Below are 22,904 nucleotides of genomic sequence, written 5' to 3' on the forward strand. Positions count from 1 at the left end.
TCATACGTGATTTATTCCACTGGCAGTGAACCAGCCTCAAAACAGCTAGAACTTCAGAAGAAGGCCGTCCCGACATTTTTAAGATTTTTTTCTTTCTTGTTTTTGAACTGTGCAGTGAACCGTTAAGAAAACAAACTCAAAATTTATCCTAGAATCATTTACAGCCGAGGACAAATCGGTCAAGAGTGTTTTAAACAATTTCATAAACTCGGGTAAAAGTGCGAGGTGGAAACCTGGTCCAAGGAAAAATAAAGGGAATTCTGCAAAGACAGCACCTGAAAGTACAGAAGAAAGTGAGACAGTTGTAAAATGATAGTATTTGCTGTTGGCTGAGGGGAGTTAAAAAAACAAAGAGCAAAATCGTAGCGGCCATCCTGCTGCTCGAGTATCTCAATAAGGCTTTCACCAAGAACATAGGGTAGACAAATTACTCATCTAGCATTACAAAGCCATATGAAAAGTTAGATATATAGGCTACGGCGTGGAAGAATTTAGTTTTCTTCCATTTATTAAAAAAATGAATTCATAACTGAATGGTGGGTCTGTTAACATCTACTGATTTTAGACCATATAATCCAGTCATCATATTTAGCTTGTTATTGTAGAAAAGTTTAGAATGTCACTGTGACACTGCCTCGACATCTCGTCTGTGGTTATTGCAGAAAGTCAGTGGAAACTTATATGAGCCAAATGCATCAAACAAGGCGACACATGGAGCTTATTTGAGATAAAGTGGGAGTAAATAACTGATTACAAGTCAGGAATTTCATTTAGAGCCAAAGCGACTTCGAAACAACTTATTCTCAATACAGCTGTCTCGAGTACAAAGGATCTGAAAGAGCAGACTCAAAGGTCAGGAAAATACTCCAAACTGTTGCATGCTGGACGATAAGGTCACAAACAATCGCAGAAGGATCAGAGGGAGTGGGGTGGGAAGCTGTGTTATGTATTACAAAGTCGACTTTTACAAATTGTTTTACAAGGCCATGAGCTGAAGAGTTTCAAAACTCATCTGAACTTTGTTGCAGATTATATGGAAAATATGATTTCTGAGGGTCAAGCAGTCATTTATCCAGCCACAATAACCACAGCACTCTCAGTAGGAGAGACGCTAAGCCACTAAATCCTTCCAAGATTGTTGATGCAGATGCATCTGTATCTGTGTTGCTGACAGTGAAATTGGTGCACTGCAGTAAGAAAGTGGGTGGAGTAAGTTGGATGACCTCAAAGTCTTGAGTGCAACCTAAAAGGCTGGATGTCAGATAGCGCAACCTCCCTAAACTCACATTATAAATTTGGTTTGGGAGTAGCTTAAGAAGGAAGCAAATCAAAGAATTTACTGTGTTCACTTTAGAAACTTGTAATCTGCAGCTGGCACTTCCCCCAGAGTCAAAATATTTGCGATGTTGAGAGTTGAGGACAGAAGTGTTTACATGTTTGCCTACTGATAAAACACAAGATGTAGGCTGAGAGCACTTCAAATAAGCAAATACATGACAAATGCGCAACAATACAGAGTACCAACAATTCATTCAAGAAAGAAACCAAACCTCTGAGTTTTTGTTTGTGTGACAGACACCTCCACGTTTTATGGTAACATTTTAAATAAACCGTATTCATGCTTAGATGGCAAGTTTAAACAGAAGGTATATAAAAGTATCCCTCTGCACTAAGAGACCATTTTAAGTCAACGTAAGCACTGTAGAAACAGAACCGTCACATCAAATATTACACAATCACATGCACAATGTACAAAAACACTTAACACTGCAGAAACTATCAGTAATAGAAAAGATGAAAATGTTATTTATTGTTATACTACATAAGTCATATGTATAGATTAGTAGTGTGCTTATGTGTTGTAATACACTTCATGTAAAAAACAAAACAAAACAAAAAAAGCTACAGTACCATAGCTGCCATTAATTTCTGTCCAGAAATTGCTTCAGAGCTACTTTTACATTTCTTAGTGCAAATGCAAAGTTATCTGACATACACTGGGTTTGGATTTTAAGGCCATGATTACAAAAGAGAAACTTAAACTTAACTGTACATTAAAAATATCTGGATTTTGAAAGGCCATTTATGCACAACGACTGGTCTTCATCAAGAGTTCTAAAAGATGGGGTTTTTATTAGTGGACTAAAAAAAATTACAATAAAAAGTTGGAAAAAAGTAGCTCTATAAACACATGTAAACATACAGGAAAAACTCTGCTCTTGAAGGCAGTCAATATTGAAATATTAATATTACGGCCATGTGTTGTTTACACTCAAACAGGCCTTAACTACAAGTGGAAAAAGCCAAAAACAAAAACATTTACAAAGGGATGTCAGGGAAGCATTTAAATGGCCATGAAGACAGTTCACACAGGAACATCTGCCATCAACATGATGGGAAAGACAAAGTTTAACTGTCAACTGGCCACACCATAACTTTCAACTCACATTTTCCAAATTGAGCTTCAACAAAAGACACTGTGTAGGCACATGTAAGTCTGACTACGCTGACAGGCGAAGAAGCCCTGAACACATTCAGTGTGACACAAGAAACCGTCAGAGTTTTTGTTGCAACTGTAACTGCTGCATGAACTCAATTGGACTTGAATTTCACTGTCAACTTCGTGTCTGTCAAGCAACGCAAAAGACAACTACCATGAATGATGCAAGTAATTTTTGCAACAAGACATATGATCAGACTGATTTATACATAGATTCTCTTTTCAAACACCTTCTCATGTTGTATCCAGATTTAAATGACCAGTGTCAGGATTTAAATTAAGCTTTGTTGTACTACAACTACACTGAGAGAAGAAATTCTTAGAGCTTCTGAGTTTTGATTGCTAAAATTGTCACCAGCACGGACACAGCTTCAGTGGAAGAGATCTAGTCCGGCTCAGTGAGGAAGAACATTGAGCTGCGTCTGCCTTATTTGGTCCCCAACACAACAAGCCAATAGTAGTCCAGCAGTCAGCACTTGAAGTATGTGGCTGTCCAAAGCTGTCATTTTTGCAGCGTGTCCTTCGCAGACAGGCTGTTGACCCATACATTGCGTTTTTCACCTTTTTTTTTAAAGATTTCTAAAAAAAAACCCCCAGAAACTACAGGCTGACAGCAAAGTGTACAATGTCCACCGAAAAATTTATAAGGGTGTTTTTGTATTTTCAATTTATAATCTTAGCACACCGACTGCTTCTTTCAATAAATATTTCCCCTCATACAGGTGCACAACACATGTGCACATTGGTGGCCAGCTGGCCGCCTCCTATAATGTTACAATGAGTGCGACTCTTAAATGAGAGACAATAAAAAGTCAACACCAACTTTTTTTTTTAGGTTAGCTTGGTGTGTCAGGGCCCTAAGGCAGCCGGCAGCCTAAATGTAGGCCACAGCATGCTGCCTATCTGAGAGTCCGGGGGGTGGGTGTGTATTGTGGGGCACGCATTACTTTCGGTCCATCTGTCTCTGTATGCAACCAACCACCAATCCTTGTCTTCCTTCCCATCTCAAGTCTATAGGATTACTATGAAGGCCTAGTTCAGGTCTAATCTGCTTTTAAACTGGACTGAACAGATCGCTCTTTCTCATTCTCTGTCTTCTTCCAAAAGAGTGGCCTGCAGTTTAACACAGATGCTGGTGTCTCCGCTCCGCAGAGCCTGAAGAAAGAGGTCTGTTTGTTTTTTCAGCCGGTCTATGTCGTTCTGCGTGCGCTGGTTCTGCTTGAGGAGCTCCTTGGTACGGAGTGTGATGTCTAGCAGGCCAGATTTGCTCAGGATGTTGTAAGTGTTGCAGAAGCGCTTCCTTCTTGTGTCAGCATCACCGTCACTGTCGTTACCTTCACTCAGTGAGACGACCGCTGGGGAAACAGGGAGTGTAAAGTTTTTGGATCCAGTAGCATGACTGAAAGACAGCAAAGTCGTACAGTCTGCCTGGCTGACAGCCGATGAAGGCCTCTCCCTCACAGGAGTGGTGTTGGTTTCTCCTGTTAAGAGACATGATCTGCTCTGGAGCAAAGGAGACATTGTGGTGGGGGTTGCAGGAAGACCAGGAGTGGTTGGGCCAGAGTTACCAGCACTATTACATAAACTTCTCTGTGGCTTCTCTCGCTGACAGTGTTCCCGAGTGATGGAGGTCAAAGTACTACATTTCTCTGACCCTGAAGAAGAAGAGGAGGAGTAAGTTGAGGGGGCAGTTCCTCTTCCTGAGGAGCTAGAGCTGTCCCCGGGATGTGGGGCAATCTTTGGGTAGGATTTTAGGATTGGAAAATACTTCTTAGGGCGTCTGTGTTTAGAGTTGGCCTCTTTGGTGCCTGAGGAAGCTTGACGAGAAACCACAGGCTGGATAAAGACCACCTGAGGCTGCTGAACCACCTCCACAGTTGGACTAAACCCCCAGGGCTTCAGAGCAGGAGGATTCTCTCCAGGCTGCAAACAACAAGAGGGATATTGAAAGCTCTGAAAATCAGGTCAGCATCACAGCTCATACAGTTCCTTAAGGAGCTCCTGGGTGCTCACATAGCAACCAGTTGTTGTGTGATCATCTCATTTCTTTCTGAAGAGTACCCACACAGTACAAGTCTACATACCACACTTTAACCCAAAAAGGACATATTTATGAGACAGCTGTCATTCTCCACTTGCCATCACTAGCAGAATCTCCAGTCTTCAGTGGGTTTAAGCAGTTTTCACACACAACCTTGGGACAATGTTGGAAGAATCAGGTCAAAACATCATCCTAAGTTACCCTTTCTCATACAACACATACAGACCCAAGTCCATTTCAGATGTGCTCTCATTACAGGAAATACAATGATACAGTGTTATAGGTGTAGGCGCCGGAGCTAATACACATGACACCCACTCGCTGAGGTTACACCATGCAAATACCTGTGCACAATCAAGCATCACACAGTGCTCTACTAGGTTACCAATCATTTAATGTTTGACCTGACCACTTCTGACTTTGTGTTCTCACATGTGTCCCCGTCTGCTAATGTCTAGAAAAGCTCAAAGCTACAGAACATGTGTGAAAATGGTTTTAGAAACCACAGAATTACAGTTAGCAAATAAGGTTTTCGTTTCGCTTTTCTCAGTAGCTCCCCCATATTCTCTGTCACACATTTTCACACATCCAGTTACTTGCCATCTCTGGGGGCACTGAAATAAATCTTTTGCACACAAATATCGCTAAATCAACTTCCTTGTCAATATAGATGGCCTGGCCCACCAATTTCTGACTTTAATGTCAGGCCCTGACATGTGGCTCATTCCTTAGGAGATAAACAAGTGTGACCCAATCAGTGCACCCGAATTTATTATTTCTGCTAAAATAAACTGGAAAAACAAGGCAAAAAAAAAATAAGCTTGAGATGCACACAGTTACATTTTATGAAGACAAATCCTTGAAAGCTGTACTTTATCAAAACACCATGTTGGTATCACCGAAACACAATTAAGAGCAACACCACTATTCCTAATGAAATTCTTCAGATGCCATAAGAAAAAAAAGGCATAATTAAGACAACGTAGTTCTTGGTTTGATACTGTGAATGGAATTCAAGAGATTATTTATTTTGGGGGTTTTTTGTTTGGGTTTTTTTTTCTCGTTGGAATATTGTGGTTTTATAATGAAGTCTTTCCCCAAATTACCTGCTTGAGCAGGACATTGTTCATGATGATCATGGGAGAGAGCCCACCCACCACTGCAAGTCCAGAAGGGTGGGTCCCTGAGCCAGTGGTCCGTGGTCCCTGCTGTACAACAGGGTGTGGTGAATCCTCAGAATCTGTGGTGTCCATCGTGCTCATGTGCTCTGAGCTCGCATCTATAGATCAGATGAAAGGGGTTAATTGGGGTTCAATTCAAATTAAATGTCATCTTCAGAAACACTTCAATATTTTGATATGAAGGAGTGTAACTAAACCTGAAAAGCCAGAGTCTCTCTCTGAATCAGCTTGGGAGCGTCCAGGCTTCATGATGACAGGAAGGTTTCCTGCCCTGGTGTGATTCTCTGCCTTCCTCTTTGTGGTCATCGCTCTTCCCGCAGCACTGACAAGGTCCAGCTCTCCGGAAGCTTTCACAAAACTACATCAGCACATCAAAGGCGAAAGCTGAGACAACACTAAGTAGGCCCTCTTTACATAGCAATGGCAGGACATAAAGTTGTAAAGTCAGAAATAGACACTGTTGGTCATCTTTTTAGCTGACGCGACCAGTTACATAGACATAAAGTTTTTTAAGACTGTAATAAACAACTCCCTCTTCTTGGTGTGGGTGCTTTAGATTCATTTGACCTCATTAAACAATTCCAGCTGAATTTATAAGAACACAAACCCACAATATTAGCCATTGGGTCATCTTTTATTTATATTTCACCCAAAACGTGTGTGATTAACGTAACTAAATGGAAATACAAGAAAACTTCGCCTGCATAAAATATAAATGTCAAATTATTCAGCTGTACCCAATCTACATAGATAAATACAGTCACTAAATAAAGCTATTACAGTGCATGCGATGAAGGGTAGTTCTTTGGGATAAATAACTACCGTTTAAAGTAACTTACAATAAGACAAAGAACACTTGTGAAACGCAAAATAGACGACCTCATTATTACAGTCAGGATTAGCTACGTTAAGCTAACCAACTAGCTAACCATTGTTTACGCTAACCAAAGGTTGATAGCCAAGCTAACGTCAGAGCGTCAACTCGCACTAGTACTATACTGTCACTATTAGTAGTGACAGTATACACACACAAAAAACCGCAAAACGTTTAAAACTTCGAATACACCTACTTCGTCCTTGGTGCTGCTTAAACGTCGTAGTCCTTAAAGCCGACGTATACGACCGTATATCCGGGTAGAGGCTATAGCTGCAACTCAACAACTTCTCTTCGGTGGGGTCGCTGGTGCTGCTGCCCAGATACGTTGACTAGAACTCGCTGGTCCACGGTACCGTACACGAGACAGACCGCCCCTCCCTGCCCTGTCTGCTCGGTCACATGTGGAGCACGGTGGCAGCCGCCTATAGCAGATAGGTTTAATTATCCCCTTTGAGGTTCAAAGTCAAAAGCTGGTAACCGATGGTGGATGAGTTTCTGGTCACCTCATATAGCAGCCATTGTTCAAATACGTCGAAATGCAAAGGACGGTATATTCGTTAGAGCCACTGTGCCATATTTGGTAGTTAAAGGCGTGCCCTTGTCTGGAGTGTCAGCCACGTCACGTTCTCTTAGCTACAGTGCCCGCCCACCTAGACTTCTCCTGCCTCTGATTGGACAGTGGCGCCAGCAGCTGAAAAACGTGACCGCTGCCAAATGTGTGGCAAGTTAAAGGACATTGTGTTCGCTGTGCAGTTAGAGGTGTACTGTACAGCGTAGGCATCTCAAATGCACCGTTGGGGAATCCAGTGACGTGAGAGTGATCTGTTAGGCTATATTACATAATATCGTGGCTGGCCTGCAGCTAACCCAAGGAGCTCAAGTCTCCTCTGCAGCATGTCTGAAGAAATAAACAAAAGACGAGAACCTCGGAACGAACTAGAGGCCTCAAGTGTGCCGTATATGAGTAGACAAAGCCACACAATCTCATAAGAGAAGGAAAATGCTCATGTGTAAACATTTAAAATAATCAGTACCTATTTCGTTTAAAATAATTTAATAGAAAAACATGTAAAACAACAGCCAAAAACAAAACGTGGTTTATTCTTGCGTACAATTGTGACCAAAAGGATAACATGAAAAGTTAAAACTACTTTTATAATCTTAATTTGAATACAATTTGTGTAGAGTAATGGCTATAAGGTGCTTGTTTGCATTGCACGTGACCCCAGAAAGAAAAGGGGGCAGTCAAGCTGAAGAATGAATCCTATGAAACTTGGTATAGCTTAGGAGGCAGCGGAGACTTGGGAGGGAGCTGACAAGTACCAGCAAGCCAAGCAGAGTACATTCATGGGAGTGGCTGAAGAAAAACCCGGGTGTGGAAGGAGTTCAGTGAGACCATGGAGCTGGACTTTCATTCAGAGGACAAAGAGGCTTCCCGTGTACATTGTATACTGTGCTGCTGACTACACATGGCATCATCCAGACATTGCTCAAGTGTTGTCCATCATATTTGACAACCACCAGTCTTTAGGCCTGTGTAGCTGGGGACTTATTCACTTGGTCCCATATCGTCACCATGGTTGTCACAAAGTGGCGGATAAGATATTGCCACGGTCACATGTCTTCAATACCTCAATAGCCAGGTCATGGAGTACTTCGAAGATCTCCTCAATTCAACTGACACACCTGCAGTGGAAGCTGAGACTGAGGACAAAGAGGACAACTTCCCACATCCCTGTGGCTGAGGTCACTGACGTAGTTAAACAACTCCTTAATGGCAGGGTTTCCAGGGTGGATGAGATTCACCCTGAGTTTCTCAAGGCTGTAAATATTGTGGAGTTGTTGACATTAGGTGGACGTCAGGAGCCGTCACACTGAACTAGCAGATTGGGGTGGTGGTTCTTGCAGACGTTCTTCTCATTACGAAAGGGGGCTGGTACATGTGTTCCAACCTTTGGGGATCACCCTTCTTAGCTTTGCTTGGAAGGAGGAAGGAGGAAAGATGTGGTTTTTGTTCTTGTCGTGGAATACTGGACCAGCTCTTTGTCCTCTGAAGGATATTCAAAGGTGCGTGGGAGTTTGCTCAGTCTACATGTGGTAGACTTGGGGAAGGGATTCAGCTGCATCCCCCTGCATGTTCTGTAAAGAGTATGGGGTACCAGGAATGATTTTATATATTCTGGTTATCTGTTCCATGTATAACTCTGGTGAGAGCTTGGGTCACATTACCAGTCATGAGTCAGAGTTTTTCTCTGTGGATGTGGGACTGCACAACACTGGCTGCCATTTGACACCATTTCTGTTTATGGACAGAATTTCAATGTACGGCCAAGGCATGGAAGGTGTTGTCAGAATGTCATCTCTGCTTTTTGCAGATGATGTGATTCTGTTGGCTTAAATGTGCAGAAACCTTCAGCTCACACGGAGGCAGGTTGCAGCCAAATGTGAAGCAGCTGGGAGGAGAATTAGATCCAGAAAAGGGTTGAGTGCTCACTCCAGGTGACGTCCTTTCCTATGTTAACATGTTTTAATAACTTTTCGTTTGGGGACTTGTGACACTGAATGTGACACTACACATTCTGTTTCAATATTTGCTTAAAATGCATTTAAACATAATTCAGAAACATTTTTGAAACTTCTAACTGCTCAATTTTTGTTTGTTTTTTTGTTTTTGTTTTTGTTGTTGTTGTTGTTTGTTTTTTGGGGGGGGGGGCATAAAGAGAGTAATACATGGTACTTATTTCTCATCTATGAATTCAGAATTCAGTGATGACTGATTTAATTCATTAAATGCTTGCTCCTTGTCTAGTGAGCTTGATAATCCACATTTGTGAAATACTATATAAGGAAGCGTTGCTTTCAACCACACTCTTATCTCACATGAACCTGAAAGGCCCTGTATGCAATACAAATAAGTGAATAACAGTACGGTGGCATGGTGGTTAGCACTGTTGCTGCACAGCAAGGAGGTCCTGAGTTCAATTCCGCCATCAGGCCGGGGTCTTTCTGTGTGGAGTTTGCATGTTCTCCCCGTGTTTGCGTGGGTTCCCTCTGGGTACTCTAGCTTCCTCCCACCGTCCAAAGACATGCACTTAGTAGGGATAGGTTAATTGATTAATGCAAATTGCCCATAGGTGTGAATGGTTGTCTTTCTGTGTATGTTAGCTCTGCGACAGACTGGCAACCTGTGCAGGGTGTACCCTGCCTCTTGCCCTAGGACAGCTGGGATAGGCTCCAGTGCCCCCCGCGACCCTGAGAAGGATAAGCGAATGGATGGACAGTACTCGCCTGTTCTTTGCACACTGTTTTCTGCAGATAAAGGTCTTATAGTGTCCTCACATTACATACCCTAATCGTCTGCAAATCTAGATAACAGAGAGGGGGTTTAGGGTTTTTTTTTAAGAATTGGAGTGGGTTTTATTTCATGACCTTACTATGTTTCACAGTAAACCACCATTCGTGTATTCGGTGTTCATGACAAAAAAACAAAAATACTGCATGTAAAGAATTATCCTAAGTTTGCTGACTCTTTGTTAAATTATGCAATAGTTTTCTTGTGATTCTTAGCCATTTTGTGCATTTTCTGTCCCTGCATGGTTGATTTTGGTCAGAGAATAACTAGAAAATCAGTACTTTAAAAAAATGACTACGTGCTAATGTACTAATACATTCTACACTAACCGGAAACAACATTAAAACCACCAGGTGAAGAAGACATGAAAAGTAGCTAATACTGATTGTCTTATTTTAGTGGAAACTTTGAGTATTGGACTTTTCCAGGAACCACTTAGGTACATGGCAATCACATGCCTCGCAGTTTCACTCCAAAAACATAATTTTCATGGGATTGGTTCAAGAAATGCACACAAAAAATATTATAAAAGATACGAAGAATTTCCCCCATGTTTAAACTCTTTAGATCCAATCTTGTGGAATACCTACCAGATGGACTGATCAAGCCTGTGTCACTGAAGTCCCACCGTGCAACCCAGAGATTCGTGGATCCCTGGGAAGCATCAGTCGGACCTACACATTACAATTTCGTGCCTGAAAACTGGGGACCGGAAAAGACTTCTATCCTATTCTTTAAGTGATGAAACTCACCGGCATGTTGCAGTGAGCATTTACCAGTCAGTCAGGCACAGCAGTAATTTCGTCTTTGACAGCCTAATACAACTTCCTAAATTGCCTAGAGGTGCAGCATGCACACACAGACGTGTGCAATATTTCTTTTTTAAACATGCAATACACTATACGAAAAGAAAACAAGCATCATTTTTGATTTTTTGGTTTGCCTAGCTTCTCCAACACATGAATTATGTCTTTTTCATCCCAGCAAATATGTTTTATTTTATATTCCCTGAAATCTTAGCCTGATGATGTTACTGTCAGTTATTGTTAAATTTACAAAACAATTCACGATACAGAATGGTTTTTAAACAAGCGATTTATTCAATTTTTTATTCTGAGCAAACAACAAGTTAATTTTCATACAAACACTTCATCCAACAGCCAAACTGTGTGTTTGTGTGCGTTCATTCAGCATGGGTTAGTCTGTTGGCCAGTGTGTTTGTTTGTGTCTGACATTATATATACTATGTGGAACTTTCTGAATCTGTTCCTCAAAACTGTTCCTAAAACCTGATGCTGGGGACTTTTACTCGCTCTCACTCTGGGTAAGTTCACTGTCCTCACTGAGAGAATAACCCTAACTGTCCAATCACAGTTCTTGTGCCCAGTGACAGCACTGACAGGAACTCCCCTCTTTTCACTCTCTGTGCAGAGCAGTTTATATACCACTCTGCATTTAATCCTTATTTATTCAAATCTGTCTGTCTTCCAGAATGTGTCTTTCGTCCCCTCCCCTCCCCTCCAGCAGGTCACCCCTACCTGAGTCTGGTTCTCCTTTTAAAATGGAGTTTTTCCTTCCCACTGTCTCCAAGCGCTTGCTCATAAAGATTCGTCTGATGTTTGGGATTTTCTCTATTTTTTGTAGGGTCTTTACCTCACAATATAAAGCATGTTGAAGTGGCTGCTGTTGTGATTTGGTGTTATATAAGTAAAACTGAATTGATCCGAAGTTAGTATAAGTTCATATTAGTGGTTGGTTTGACTATGTATACACACCACCACCCAGTGCTCTCGAAACATTAACAGAGAGGTTCTCATGAGGACTCCAGTTCCTGTTCCAACACGCCTGATTCAAAAGATCACCTGGGTATTATATGCTGTAACAGCTTGTTAGCAAGACAATCATCGGATCAATGGTAGCAGGGTGGCGCCTAAAGCAATCAGTTTCCATAACAACAGAACCTCTGCTTTAGTTTTTGCCCCAAGAAAAGTGATCTAACTGCATAATGTTTCCCTGAGGTAAGAAACCCCTAAAAAAATGCTGTTTTAGGAAACTAATTATATCAAAATCTATTTACAAACAACCAAATATACTTCTTTATATATTTGTGTACATGCTCATAGGTTTTAATTTAAACTTGTAAAAATAATATTAGTCTTGGCAGTAGCTGGCACCACATCCAATGTGGATTTTGTTCCTGACAAGAGTGCTTCGCCACCAGGTCAAAGGTCAGTCCCTCATCTCCTCCTCATTTTACTGAACAATAGGTTGCCTTCAGTCATTAAATTAAATGGACACTGCAATAACCCAAAAAATTCTGGTTTGTTGTTTGAGGTTAACACCACGCCACAGAGGGATAAACATGCGACCTATCCAGAGTGTTCCCCACCTTTCCTCCTATCACCGCTGGGATAGACTCCGATCAGAAAAAGATCATTTTCCATGATAAAAACATGATATAGGATTAAAATAATAATAATAATAATGACTTGGCTGGGGGGGGGGGGGTTCTCACTTTTTATATATTTATTTTTATTTTTAGTCATTGTGAACAAAATAGATACATATATAAATATTCTTTTATATACAAATGGCACAAAAATGCAGACAGCAGAATAAAAATCACAAAGACACCACATGCCATTAATCTGACAAGTTAATAAACACTTAAGGGATGGATTTAGGCTTTAAACCTGGTTGAAAAGCTCAAAGCATTCCAGCCATTATCTCTGATCCTATTCTGTATGTGTTCTGTATACTGTGTCTGTTTTGAAAACGTAACACAGCAGCAAGCTTAAAGTGAAAAGATAAATAGATGAAAACGGAAAAATGGAGGCCATGGCCAAAGGAACTGTACACATCCAGGGTTAGGGTTGCTTTGGTGATTACTCAGCAAAAAACCCCAAAACAAAACAGTATATAAGTTATAAAATATATGGGAATGGATGGAGATATGTGATGTTCACCACTCCATATTCACCAGGTGCAAATCAGCGAAGAGTGATCTTCTTGTCTGGAACTGGCACCTAAAAAGACAGAAACATACGAATGAAGGGGTTAAATTATTATTTTAAATAAAGATGTTCCGAATTGCTTGTGTCCAATCCCGCTCTATCTATAAAACTCTGGACGTTAAAGTCAATATGAGACTGGAGAGTATAAAAAGCTTCCTCAGATGACAAAATGGAAGGTTTTCACCTTGTTTTGTGTCCACTTGTGAAGAAAAATAGTCCTGAAGTTTTACAGGTGTTTAGTTAACATTAAAAAGCAGAAACCACCCAAACACTGCATCCAATGCTTGCCCCTTTCAAGATAACTTGAGCATATGTAGAGCCATTCCCTCCTATATAGTTAGATGTCTATGAGGTTGAGTGTTTTTTTTAATGTCACATCCCAAACTAATCCTCAAATTTCAAATGGGATTTGAATGCTATGATACTCACTGATGTGCTAAATTCAATCTCAGCCCTGCACATCACCACTAAGTTGGCAGTTCTGATATTTTACGATTGATTACAAAACAAGCCGACAGCGCCTGCGAGGTCAGACAGCGCCACGGTCTAAAGTGAAGTTTCTTAGAAATTAAAGGTAAATCATCCTCCTGGACAAACAAAGTCAACACTCAAACGTTCGCTAAACGTTCACATGACGACATCAAAGAGAATATTTATGTCCCTCAAGTTGCAAATATAGTTCAGCCTTCTGAATCTGATGGAAAAAATTAAAGCTGTGCTGCAACTGTGTGGTCCCCGGACCACTAAACAGTGGGTTGCGAGACAGCAGCTCTCCAGGCCTGAGTTACGGCGTACAAATCATGACCAGAACAGGCAGAACACCGAGACCACACGTGTTCCTCGGCTGCTTTTGTTTGAAAAACCTGCAGACCACCACCAAGCAGACAAACTGAAGTCCAAAGGGTGGTTTAGTAGGGGAATTTTGGTAATGGTAAGACCAGGAAACCACAACTTCAAACTTAAAAAACCCCGAAACAACCTAAGTTATTTTCAAGCCAGTACTTAAAAGACCCAACTCAGTCACTGCAGATCCTACTGGCTCTGATGATATGATCACCGTGCTCAGCTGAAGCTAGTATCAAGTTTAAAAACTCATATCCTCTTGAGGCTTCTAAATTGAAATTCCCTTCTTGTGTTACCACAGTTCAGACAGTGACAAAATGAATTTCTCCTTTACTAAGGAGGCTGTGACTTTGGAAGACATCCAAGTGATTCACCCAGCGGAGACTGCTCAGACTACATTTGCACACCTCACCTCTTATGTTAGTTTCACCCAATGCAATTTTGCCCTAAAAAGAAAAAAAAAAGACTGTGGATTTCATCTTTCACTGCATGAATTTATTTGATAATAAGAGTTCCTTTCAGGAGGTGATGAAAAGACGAGCCTATTATGGGAGCGATTTCTGCGTGCAACAGTTGCAGAGAGCTACTTAGTGGCATCGTTTCTTTTGTTTACCTGCAGTACAGACACAGACTTCTTTCCAAATCTCACACCGGCCATTAGCAACCAAGGTTTTCTGTTATAAATTTGAAGCATCAAGCTCATGTTCGGAGGCACATTTTTGAAAAATCTGAATGTATGAGGAGGCCATTGGTAAATGGTAAATGGCCTGCATTTGTATAGCGCTTTTCTAGTCCCTAAGGACCCCAAAGCGCTTCACACTACATTCAGTCATTCACCCATTCACACACCCATTCACACACTGGCGATGGCAAGCTACATTGTAGCCACAGCTGCCCTGGGGCGCACTGACAGAGGCGAGGCTGCCGGACACTGGCGCCACCGGGCCCTCTGACCACCACCAGTAGGCAAACACGGGGTTAGTATCTTGCCCAAGGATATTTGGCATGCAGCCAGGAGGCAGCCTGGGATCGAACCACCGACTTTCTGATTAGTGGCTGACCTGCTCTGCCACCTGAGCTACAGCCACCCCCTATTGTACCATTATGCAGAGCAACTTCATAAGGTGCCACCTGATGCTGTTGGTTACAATGTACCCATTTCACTCTTTGAGGCAAAGTTGTAATTGTGCATTAATTTACTGCTCATTACATAATAATTCCCCTTGTAAAAAAAATCAATAATAAAAGAAAAAAAGCACATTAGAGAGAGAGAGAGCTGGTAGTGTCTCTGATCTGTCTGTAAAATGATGGCTCTGCTGTTGCTCTGGGACTGAACTGCTTGGATTTATTGAAATCCTGATAAATAAAATGTATCTTCCCCTGCGTAGAGGTTAGATTTGAACATGTTGTCAGATGCGATTTCAAAGTCAGAGTGGAACCGTTATCCCCAAATGCCAGAAAAAAAAATAAACCTATGAGTTAGTGCAAACATAGTGAAGAGTTGTGCGCTCAGAGGCTCGGCTGCCTGCTGTAACTAAGAATGTAGATATAGAAGCCTCGGCGCTTCCTCATGCATGATATTTTTTTCTCTCCGATAAAAGATTTTTAAACTTAACCTTCAGACTATCAGTAACCCTGGACTATTGCAAATACTTCGCGACCTTACAGAAGCACAGACTCATCAGAAGTACTTGTTGAATTTATCCAGGGTCATCAAAGGGAAGAGCAACACAGCAGCACCCAGACTATTATGATATTGCTTAGCTTTGCTGCCCTTGGTGGTCTGGCAAAGGGGAGGAAACACTGATGAATGTAGCTGTAAATGCCCAAACATCATTTAAAAAGAAAAGTGTGTGTGAGTGCCACAGGGGAGCAATCAGTCTCTTACTTTCTACAGCCATTTCTTGGTATGTTTCCTCCTCCGAGGTCTGCTCTCAGTGGACTTGCTGCTGCTGCTGCTGCAGGAGAAAGACATCAGAAATATTGATGTTTTCAACTCTGATAGACAAAACACTCATTACTCACTGTGTTACTTACTGACTTAATTACTGATCTTTCATAGTACGGAAGATTCTCAGGGTCTCTAAGAGAAGAAACAAACCACAGACACATTTAGAAGTCAGCTGTGGCATAACTAATAATCTTGGATCTAGTGTTTAATAGAAAGATGAGGTTTTCAGTAAAGGACCTGCATTGACACTGCTGATGTTCTAGAAATGTGAGCTCCACGGGCTGTTCTTGGGAAGAAATCTTCAGCTGAGAAAATAAAAAAGAAGAAGCTGAAACTCTACATGAAGGTAAACACTGAATCTAAACAGAAAATATTTCTCCAATACTGGCTTCACTTCATTGGATTCCCATTAAATCTGGAATCAAATTTAAACTCTTTCTCAAGGTCTTGAATAATATCGCTATCATATCTTGAAGACCTCATCATACCATATCAACCCCAACAGAACACTTCACTCTCACACTGCTGGCTTACTTAAGGTTTCTAGGGTATTTAAAGTAGAATGGGACGCAGAGCCTTCAGCTTTCAGGCCACTCTGTAGAACCAGTTTGGAGGCAGGAGACAAACACCCTCTCTATTTTTAATATTAAGCTTAAAACTTTCCTTTTTGATAAACCTTATAGTTTGGGCTGGATCAGGTGATCCTTAACCCTCCCTTAGTTATGTTGCAATAGGTCTAATCAGCTGGGGCTTCCCATGATTCAGTTTTTCTTTGTCACTCACCTTTTTTGACTATTATACACTGCTCTGCATATCATCATTACTTGTTTTTAATCTCTGACTCTCTGCTACATGGTCACACAACCGATCACAGCAGATGGCTAACCCTCCCTGAGCCTGGTTTGGCAGAGGTTTCTTTCTGTTAAAAGGGATTTTTTCCCTCCCACTGTCACCAATTGTTTGCTCACAGGGGGTCGTCTGAATGTTGGGGTTTTCTTGCTAATATTGTCGGGTCTTTTTCTAACAATAAAGTGCTTTGAGGCGACTGTTGTTGTAGCGTTACATAAATACAATTGATGTGAACAGAACTTGATTCACCTGCAGAGTGGCGTTGCGTTCGAGGGTAGGAAGGCACTTGAATTCCTCACCCGAACAGTAACCAGAGCATCGGCGAACCACCACACAATGAGGTATGTAGTTGTTCTCCACCGACTGGGGGTACTCATCGTACACATACACCAGCTGGTCCATGACCTGACACGAGCACTTTGCCATCACCTCAGACAACTGAATTACTACATAAGAGGTTGGATCTTAATCTTTAAGTCATTTGCAGCAGGTAGGAGAGCCTTTTCAGTGGGCCATGATAAAGGGCATCACTCTTACCTGTATTGGGACCCCCTTCATCTGATATCTGCAAATAATAAAAATAATTCAATTTGTTTGTTTTGTTTTTTTGTTTTTTTAAAAAGAGCCAAACATTGTTGGAGATAATACAGGACCAGCAAATAGCCAGGAGCCTAGAAGTTGGTAGATCAATACAGACACTGATAACACCTATAATAATACCTATACCATCTATCTATCTATGAATGTCAGTATGTAGCCCACTGAATTGTGTTAAATTAAAAGATCTTGGGGGGGATGAAACGAATAGACATGAGACATGCACTTTGAAAAATGTTGTGTTGAATATCCCATCTGTTTGATTAATAGTCTATGGCAGATCATGTCAAGTTACAGTACAAAATGAAACGAGAAACCGTTCCTCCAAGACCATGGTGCTACATGTAAGATATAACAGACCATCAACACAGGACTACATAAAGCATGTTTGTATGAGATTTAAACTACATAATGTGACCTAAAGTCCTGGCCATGTATTTACTTGGTATCAGATCATTATCAATATTTGCAGCATTGCACAGCACTTGAGGAGACTTTCTCTAGTCAGAACCAGGCATGGTGGAAATGGTTTTCATTGCAGCTACGGAGCACCCTCTGGTGTAAAAATAAAACTAGTGCAGGCACATTGATGAGATAATAAAAAAAGGATGACGCAATATGGTGTGAGGAGCGCACTGCTGTGCGGCTGAAAAGCGGCAGGGGAAAAAAAGCTGTAAAATGAGCCAGCAAACAACAGCAGTGCTTCTGATTTCTCAATTGGTTTATTATCACGCGGTCAAAAAGCCTTGAAAACATGCAAAGAATAACAGTGAAGAATAGCTGCTGAGAATAGCTGAGCATTCTCTCATGGGACTGTTACACACTAACCACAGCCAAAGTAAAAGCGATGCTGAAAAAGTGAAAAGTAAAATGTGACACAGCATGAATTTTCTGAAGTTCTCACAGCCCGGCCTGCAGACTCAGGACTGGCAAAGTTCCCGATTTTTTTGAACCACAAATTGGGGCGTGCACAGTTGATCTTGGCTCTCTTCTGCCTTTTGAATGTAAGAGATCTCTTTCTCTTTTTTAAAATTCTCTCTTGGCCTCATAACCCTGCGAACACGGATGGGAACGGAGGCTTCCTAATCTCACACACAGACACTGCTTCTATAGCTCAGGCAGTATAAAAGAGCATAATTTAACGAGTTGGCTTCTGCCAAGAGTTGTTAAATGTGCCGCAGCATCCACCAGTTGGACCAGCTGCATACAACAGCTGTATTCAGCCATGACGTGCTGTGAACAACACAGTGCATTGATTAGGTTTGTAATTTATGAGGAAAGGAAGGGGGGCAGATTCATAAATGGCCTCCGGTCAGACTAAATCTGTGACCCATAGTGGAAATTCATAATAATGGTACTAACCAGTGGTTCTGTCTCACGCAGTCTGCATAGCACAAAGGAGATCTTCGTTAGTCTAATGCAATATTTTTGAAGGTGACTCTAAAGTCTTCTTCAACTCACATATCCCAGAAGCTTTTGGGAATGGATACTAAAACTATTCTGCAGTGTGTTAAAAAAAACCAACAAACCCTACACCTTATCACTGTAACCGATACTCGTTGTACGCTTAGCGCCCTGCTGGGTGATACTAAATGTGCCTGTGTGGCCTCGGGTATGAAGCTGCACACCAAGAAGAAGCACCCAAGGGAAAATCACGCAGAAAATGTCACGATCTCCCTCATAACAGCCAGGAAACATGCAAATCGCATGCAAAATTACAGCTTGTGAGCGCGGTTTCAGCCACATTACAGCCTCTAGCTGAGCTCTGGGGCCCGTTAAATCTCTGTGTGCATGAGCAACACACATCTGACGCTATAGTTACGTCTACACAGATTATTGGTAACCCACTATGAATGCAGATAGCGCATTCACTGTGGGGGTACAGCTGTTTTATGCTGTCACGCGTGGAATCAAGTGAAAAGTCGGGGAAAAGGACAAGGTTAATTCTCTTTAACTTCACTAAACTCCAGCCAGAGAGATTCAGTCTTAAGTTTAGCCCGCTTTAACTTTGATAAGTAATGCAGTGATGGGTCTTAAACCCTTACCTTAAAAGGAAAATGAAAAAAAAAAAGAGAAAATCCAATTGGTGGTGGAGTTACCTGCGCAGGTACCCGCTGAAGGACCAGCAGAAGCAGCAGGATTCCGAGGAAAGTTTGCATGCTGCTGCTGCCGGGAATGAGTTCCTGCTATCCCCTAGTCGGCCAGAAAGAAATGAAAATGTTGAAGGGAGAGCGGAGAAGCGGCTGGAGCTTTTATAACGAGCACAGTCCCGCTGGGCGAGGAAGGCTGCGATGAAAAGCGCGCGCCAGCATGGCTGAATGTATACTATATACGCTTACCATTAACCGGTGACTGTTGCAGAAAAGAATTCAAGGGAAGTGGTGATGTAAAATCAGTCCGTCCTGTCGCTCACGTACACCAACACCAGTCCCTGGGGAAATGATCCTAATGAAGCCTCGTGACTGTCTAAACCTGAGCTTAACGTTTCAGAAGTCAGTCGAATACATTTATACAAGTTTCCAACCTTCTCTCATTTCTTTATATTTTGTTCCAAACTTTTTTCTCCATTCTGGCTGCTTTTTCACTCGTTTTCAGTCCAGTTCTTGCACCTGACCATTTTCAGTGGAAAGTTTTGGTTGTTTGTTAAACCACTTAACGCTGACCTGTGAATCATTAAACCATAAAAAATAAAAAATAAAAACAACTTGATAAAGAACCAGCTTTAAATTGTATCCTTAGGCTCTTTCGTATTTATTGTATAAATATTTCTAGTTTCTTTTAGAAATCCATTAATTCTCTTTCGCTTATCCTTTGCTTTCATAATTAAATAAAATATGCTTGTGTATTTTGATGTAGGCTGTCGCAGGGCTAGAGGCGGGGTGCACCTAAATTGCATAAACTCCGTTTCTGTTTTATATTTTTCATTGTATGTTTGCACATGTTTTAATAAAATCACTGCATCCATTACCTTTTTGAGGAGCAACATCTAAACAAATGAGGGGTGACTCAACTTTTGCATAGTATTGTACATACAAAAATAATAATCATCTTATGCAATTTATCAGCCTACATCAGAACACACAAGCATATTTTATTTAATTATGAAAGCAAATAAAAGTCAGTGAAGTGTCATCTGTAAATTATGATAAATTCTTCAGATATCCCAAAGCTGTTTCAGCTGCTGACCACAACAAATATTGAAGTTAATCACCCAGAGTTCATAGCATCATATAAGCAGCGCTTTATATGCTGTGTTTAATAAAATAAAATAAAAATACATGTCAGAATCAGAAACTTTATTGTCATTGTCACGAGAACAACGAAATTAAGAATGGTCCCCGATCACAGCATGTGCTGTGTCAACAGATTTTTTTTATGTTACTAGGCAGCCATCAATAACAACAGAGGAATACACTCAGTCATGTCAGCGGTTCAATGAAATTTACAGATTTCAATGAAAATCTACAGAAGTTCAAACCTTGCTTCAGAATGAGGAAGGAAAGTGAATGAGTCAGTTGCTGATGCCAGACTGGTTCTGGTGAGTATTTGAAAAACTGATGATATTTTTTTGATTTTCCCACACAACCAAATCTAGGGTTTACAGAGAATGAGGCGAAAATAAAAAAAAATACAGCATTTGTTTTCTGAGTGAAAGGTCTTGTCGAGGTCTGAGGGGAATTAACAGTGTTTGAGCTGTTAGAAAGCTAACAGTAACTCAAATAACCACTTCTTGCCATCTGCATACAAGGAGAAGAGCATATCTGAATGCACAGCACGTTGAGCTTTGAAGCAGACGAGCTACAGCAGCAGAAGACCAATACAAGCTAAGAACAGGAAAGGCTCAACAAAATTAGGCCAAAAAAGCCTGGGCATTGATTGCGTGATCCGTTTCTGCTGCAACATTTTGATGGCAACAACCGAATAATGCAGTTATGCAATTTACTTTGAGTGACAACTACAATGACGTCTGCAGAGAACAAATCTGTTAATAGATTTTTCACATTACATATATTTTAAACCAAGAACTCAGACTTGATGCTGCCTTGTGTAGTGGATTAAATGCTCAATGAAAATAAATTCATGTCAGTTTCATTTATATAGCGCCAAAGTACAACAGTTATATTAGTTTTACAATAGTTTTTATTTCAATGTTCCAGATTTCTGGAACATTGAAATACAAACTGGATGGATTTCCAAGCATGACATTCCTGTGATTTGATGTTAAAGAGCTAAAATAAAGAGATCTAATGCTTTATTCAGGCTCGATTACAATACTGAAATACTAACTGGCACAGCACAGGGAGCACAAGGTGCATCTCTACTGATGTGGCTCCACTTCTGGATCTGGTTGTTAGTTTGAGAAGTTTATGGCTCCCAAACATTGTTTTTGCACTCGGGGCCTTCGAGTGTTGCGTGTTTAGTCTCGGCACACATGCAGCAGACCTCAGGTTATCAGAACTGATGTGACAGGAATGAGCAGAATGTCTCAGAGCTACCCTTTCGCCACGTGTATGTGCACTCATGTGTGGCTGTTATCAGGACGTCTACTTTAGCTGATATATAAATGTCTCGTTTTACTTTACACAACACCTGCTCTCTTGCAGTTTGCTGATCCTCCTACTTACAGTTGACGTTGATTTCCTGATTACACGCATGTCCGCAAGTGCCGCGAGCTAGCCAAATCACACTTCTTGTTCTCGGATTCTGCAGGGCATGGCCTTACATTTATAAGGCGGGCTCAGATGTGCTTTCACAGCCACTGTGATTTATGGGATACTTAGTCTGGTGCGTTCTGAAAAATAGCCTCTGTGGAGGCGATACCAAAGACGGAGGATGTGTTCCCTCTCACCACAAAACTGATGTTGGTCTTGTTTGGTGCTCTTCAGAGAAAAATTACATTCAAATCTTAAATCTTAAATGAACAATGATAATCTTGTTATTTTAAAAAGAAAGCAAATATAGTGTACTCACCAAGCCTAGCACAGGCCTACAATGCAAGTTCCAACTTCATATATTTGTGGATTCTTCAAGGCAGCTTTGCACGACTTCTTATTTGTCTCTTATACCAAGTCCTTTTGAAGCCCTTCAATTCATCCACTGTATGAAATAGGCTGTTTTAGTGTAGTTTCCCTTCCTTACCTTTTAAACCAACTTTCTTTTGACTGGCTGCCTCTTACAAACAGAAGGTTTGAATGGCTTCCATGCTGACAGCCACAGCTCTATGGCTAAAATGACTGCATAAGGGCTGTCTGATCTCATTAACGTCAAAGATTTTGAGTATAGAAAAAAGTGAAGCCTGAGCTTTTGGCTCACATTACTTGCACATATGGTGAATTCATATGGTTAAAATTATAAAAAGTCATAACCGATCCTTTTTGATCAAATAAAGATTTTGTGTAATGACCGCTTATTGCAATCTAAAAGGAAGGGCTGAACCAATATCTGGGGAGTCCCCTTTCCAAGTTCCCACCTAGGCTTCCAAATCAGATAGACAAGAGGTCAGAGAGACGGACAGCTGCTGTTTCCTGTCTCTGGGAACCACGCTGATACTCCAGTCCCACTTCTATTCAGGGGAACGTGGGGTTTCCCTCAGCTGCAGCAGAGGGAGCAGGTGGGACAGCGCTGCTCTGTATGTGCAGATGTGGGCAAGTCTGTTTTTAGTTGATGTTCAGTAAAGGATCATTCATGTACGATCAAAC

General features: G+C 41.2%; 2 protein-coding genes across 7 annotated transcripts; both read right to left on the reverse strand.

Moving 5' to 3' along the window:
- Positions 1–1,557: 1,557 nt before the first annotated feature.
- Positions 1,558–7,171, reverse strand: cipcb (CLOCK-interacting pacemaker b). The gene is given in 5 exon segments (XM_085382332.1): positions 1,558–3,592; positions 3,594–4,423; positions 5,648–5,820; positions 5,920–6,080; positions 6,793–7,171. Coding segments are annotated over 4 exon segments (1,161 nt in total). The 5' UTR covers positions 6,029–6,080; positions 6,793–7,171; the 3' UTR covers positions 1,558–3,543.
- Positions 7,172–12,501: 5,330 nt separating this feature from the next.
- Positions 12,502–19,409, reverse strand: LOC146651860 (vascular endothelial growth factor A-A-like). 6 transcript variants are annotated; one of them, XM_085383157.1, is made up of 7 exons: positions 19,305–19,409; positions 17,146–17,173; positions 16,858–17,054; positions 15,997–16,064; positions 15,850–15,891; positions 15,697–15,766; positions 12,502–12,977 (listed from the first exon to the last, which is right to left on the reverse strand). In XM_085383157.1, the coding sequence occupies exons 1-6, from the start codon at positions 19,362–19,364 to the stop codon at positions 15,700–15,702; spliced, it is 462 nt and encodes a 153-aa protein (XP_085239283.1). In that variant the 5' UTR covers positions 19,365–19,409; the 3' UTR covers positions 12,502–12,977; positions 15,697–15,699. The 6 variants fall into 6 exon arrangements, with proteins under 6 accessions (XP_085239283.1, XP_085239284.1, XP_085239280.1 ...); XM_085383158.1 differs by having other exon boundaries at positions 15,846–15,891; XM_085383154.1 differs by having other exon boundaries at positions 15,697–15,763; positions 19,251–19,409.
- Between the last annotated feature and the right edge of the window lie 3,495 nt (positions 19,410–22,904).

This window comes from Rhamphochromis longiceps, linkage group LG15 (genome assembly GCF_057381845.1).
Source record: "Rhamphochromis longiceps isolate RC_006_pf linkage group LG15, R_longiceps_female_GT1.1, whole genome shotgun sequence".
NCBI lineage: Eukaryota > Metazoa > Chordata > Actinopteri > Cichliformes > Cichlidae > Rhamphochromis > Rhamphochromis longiceps.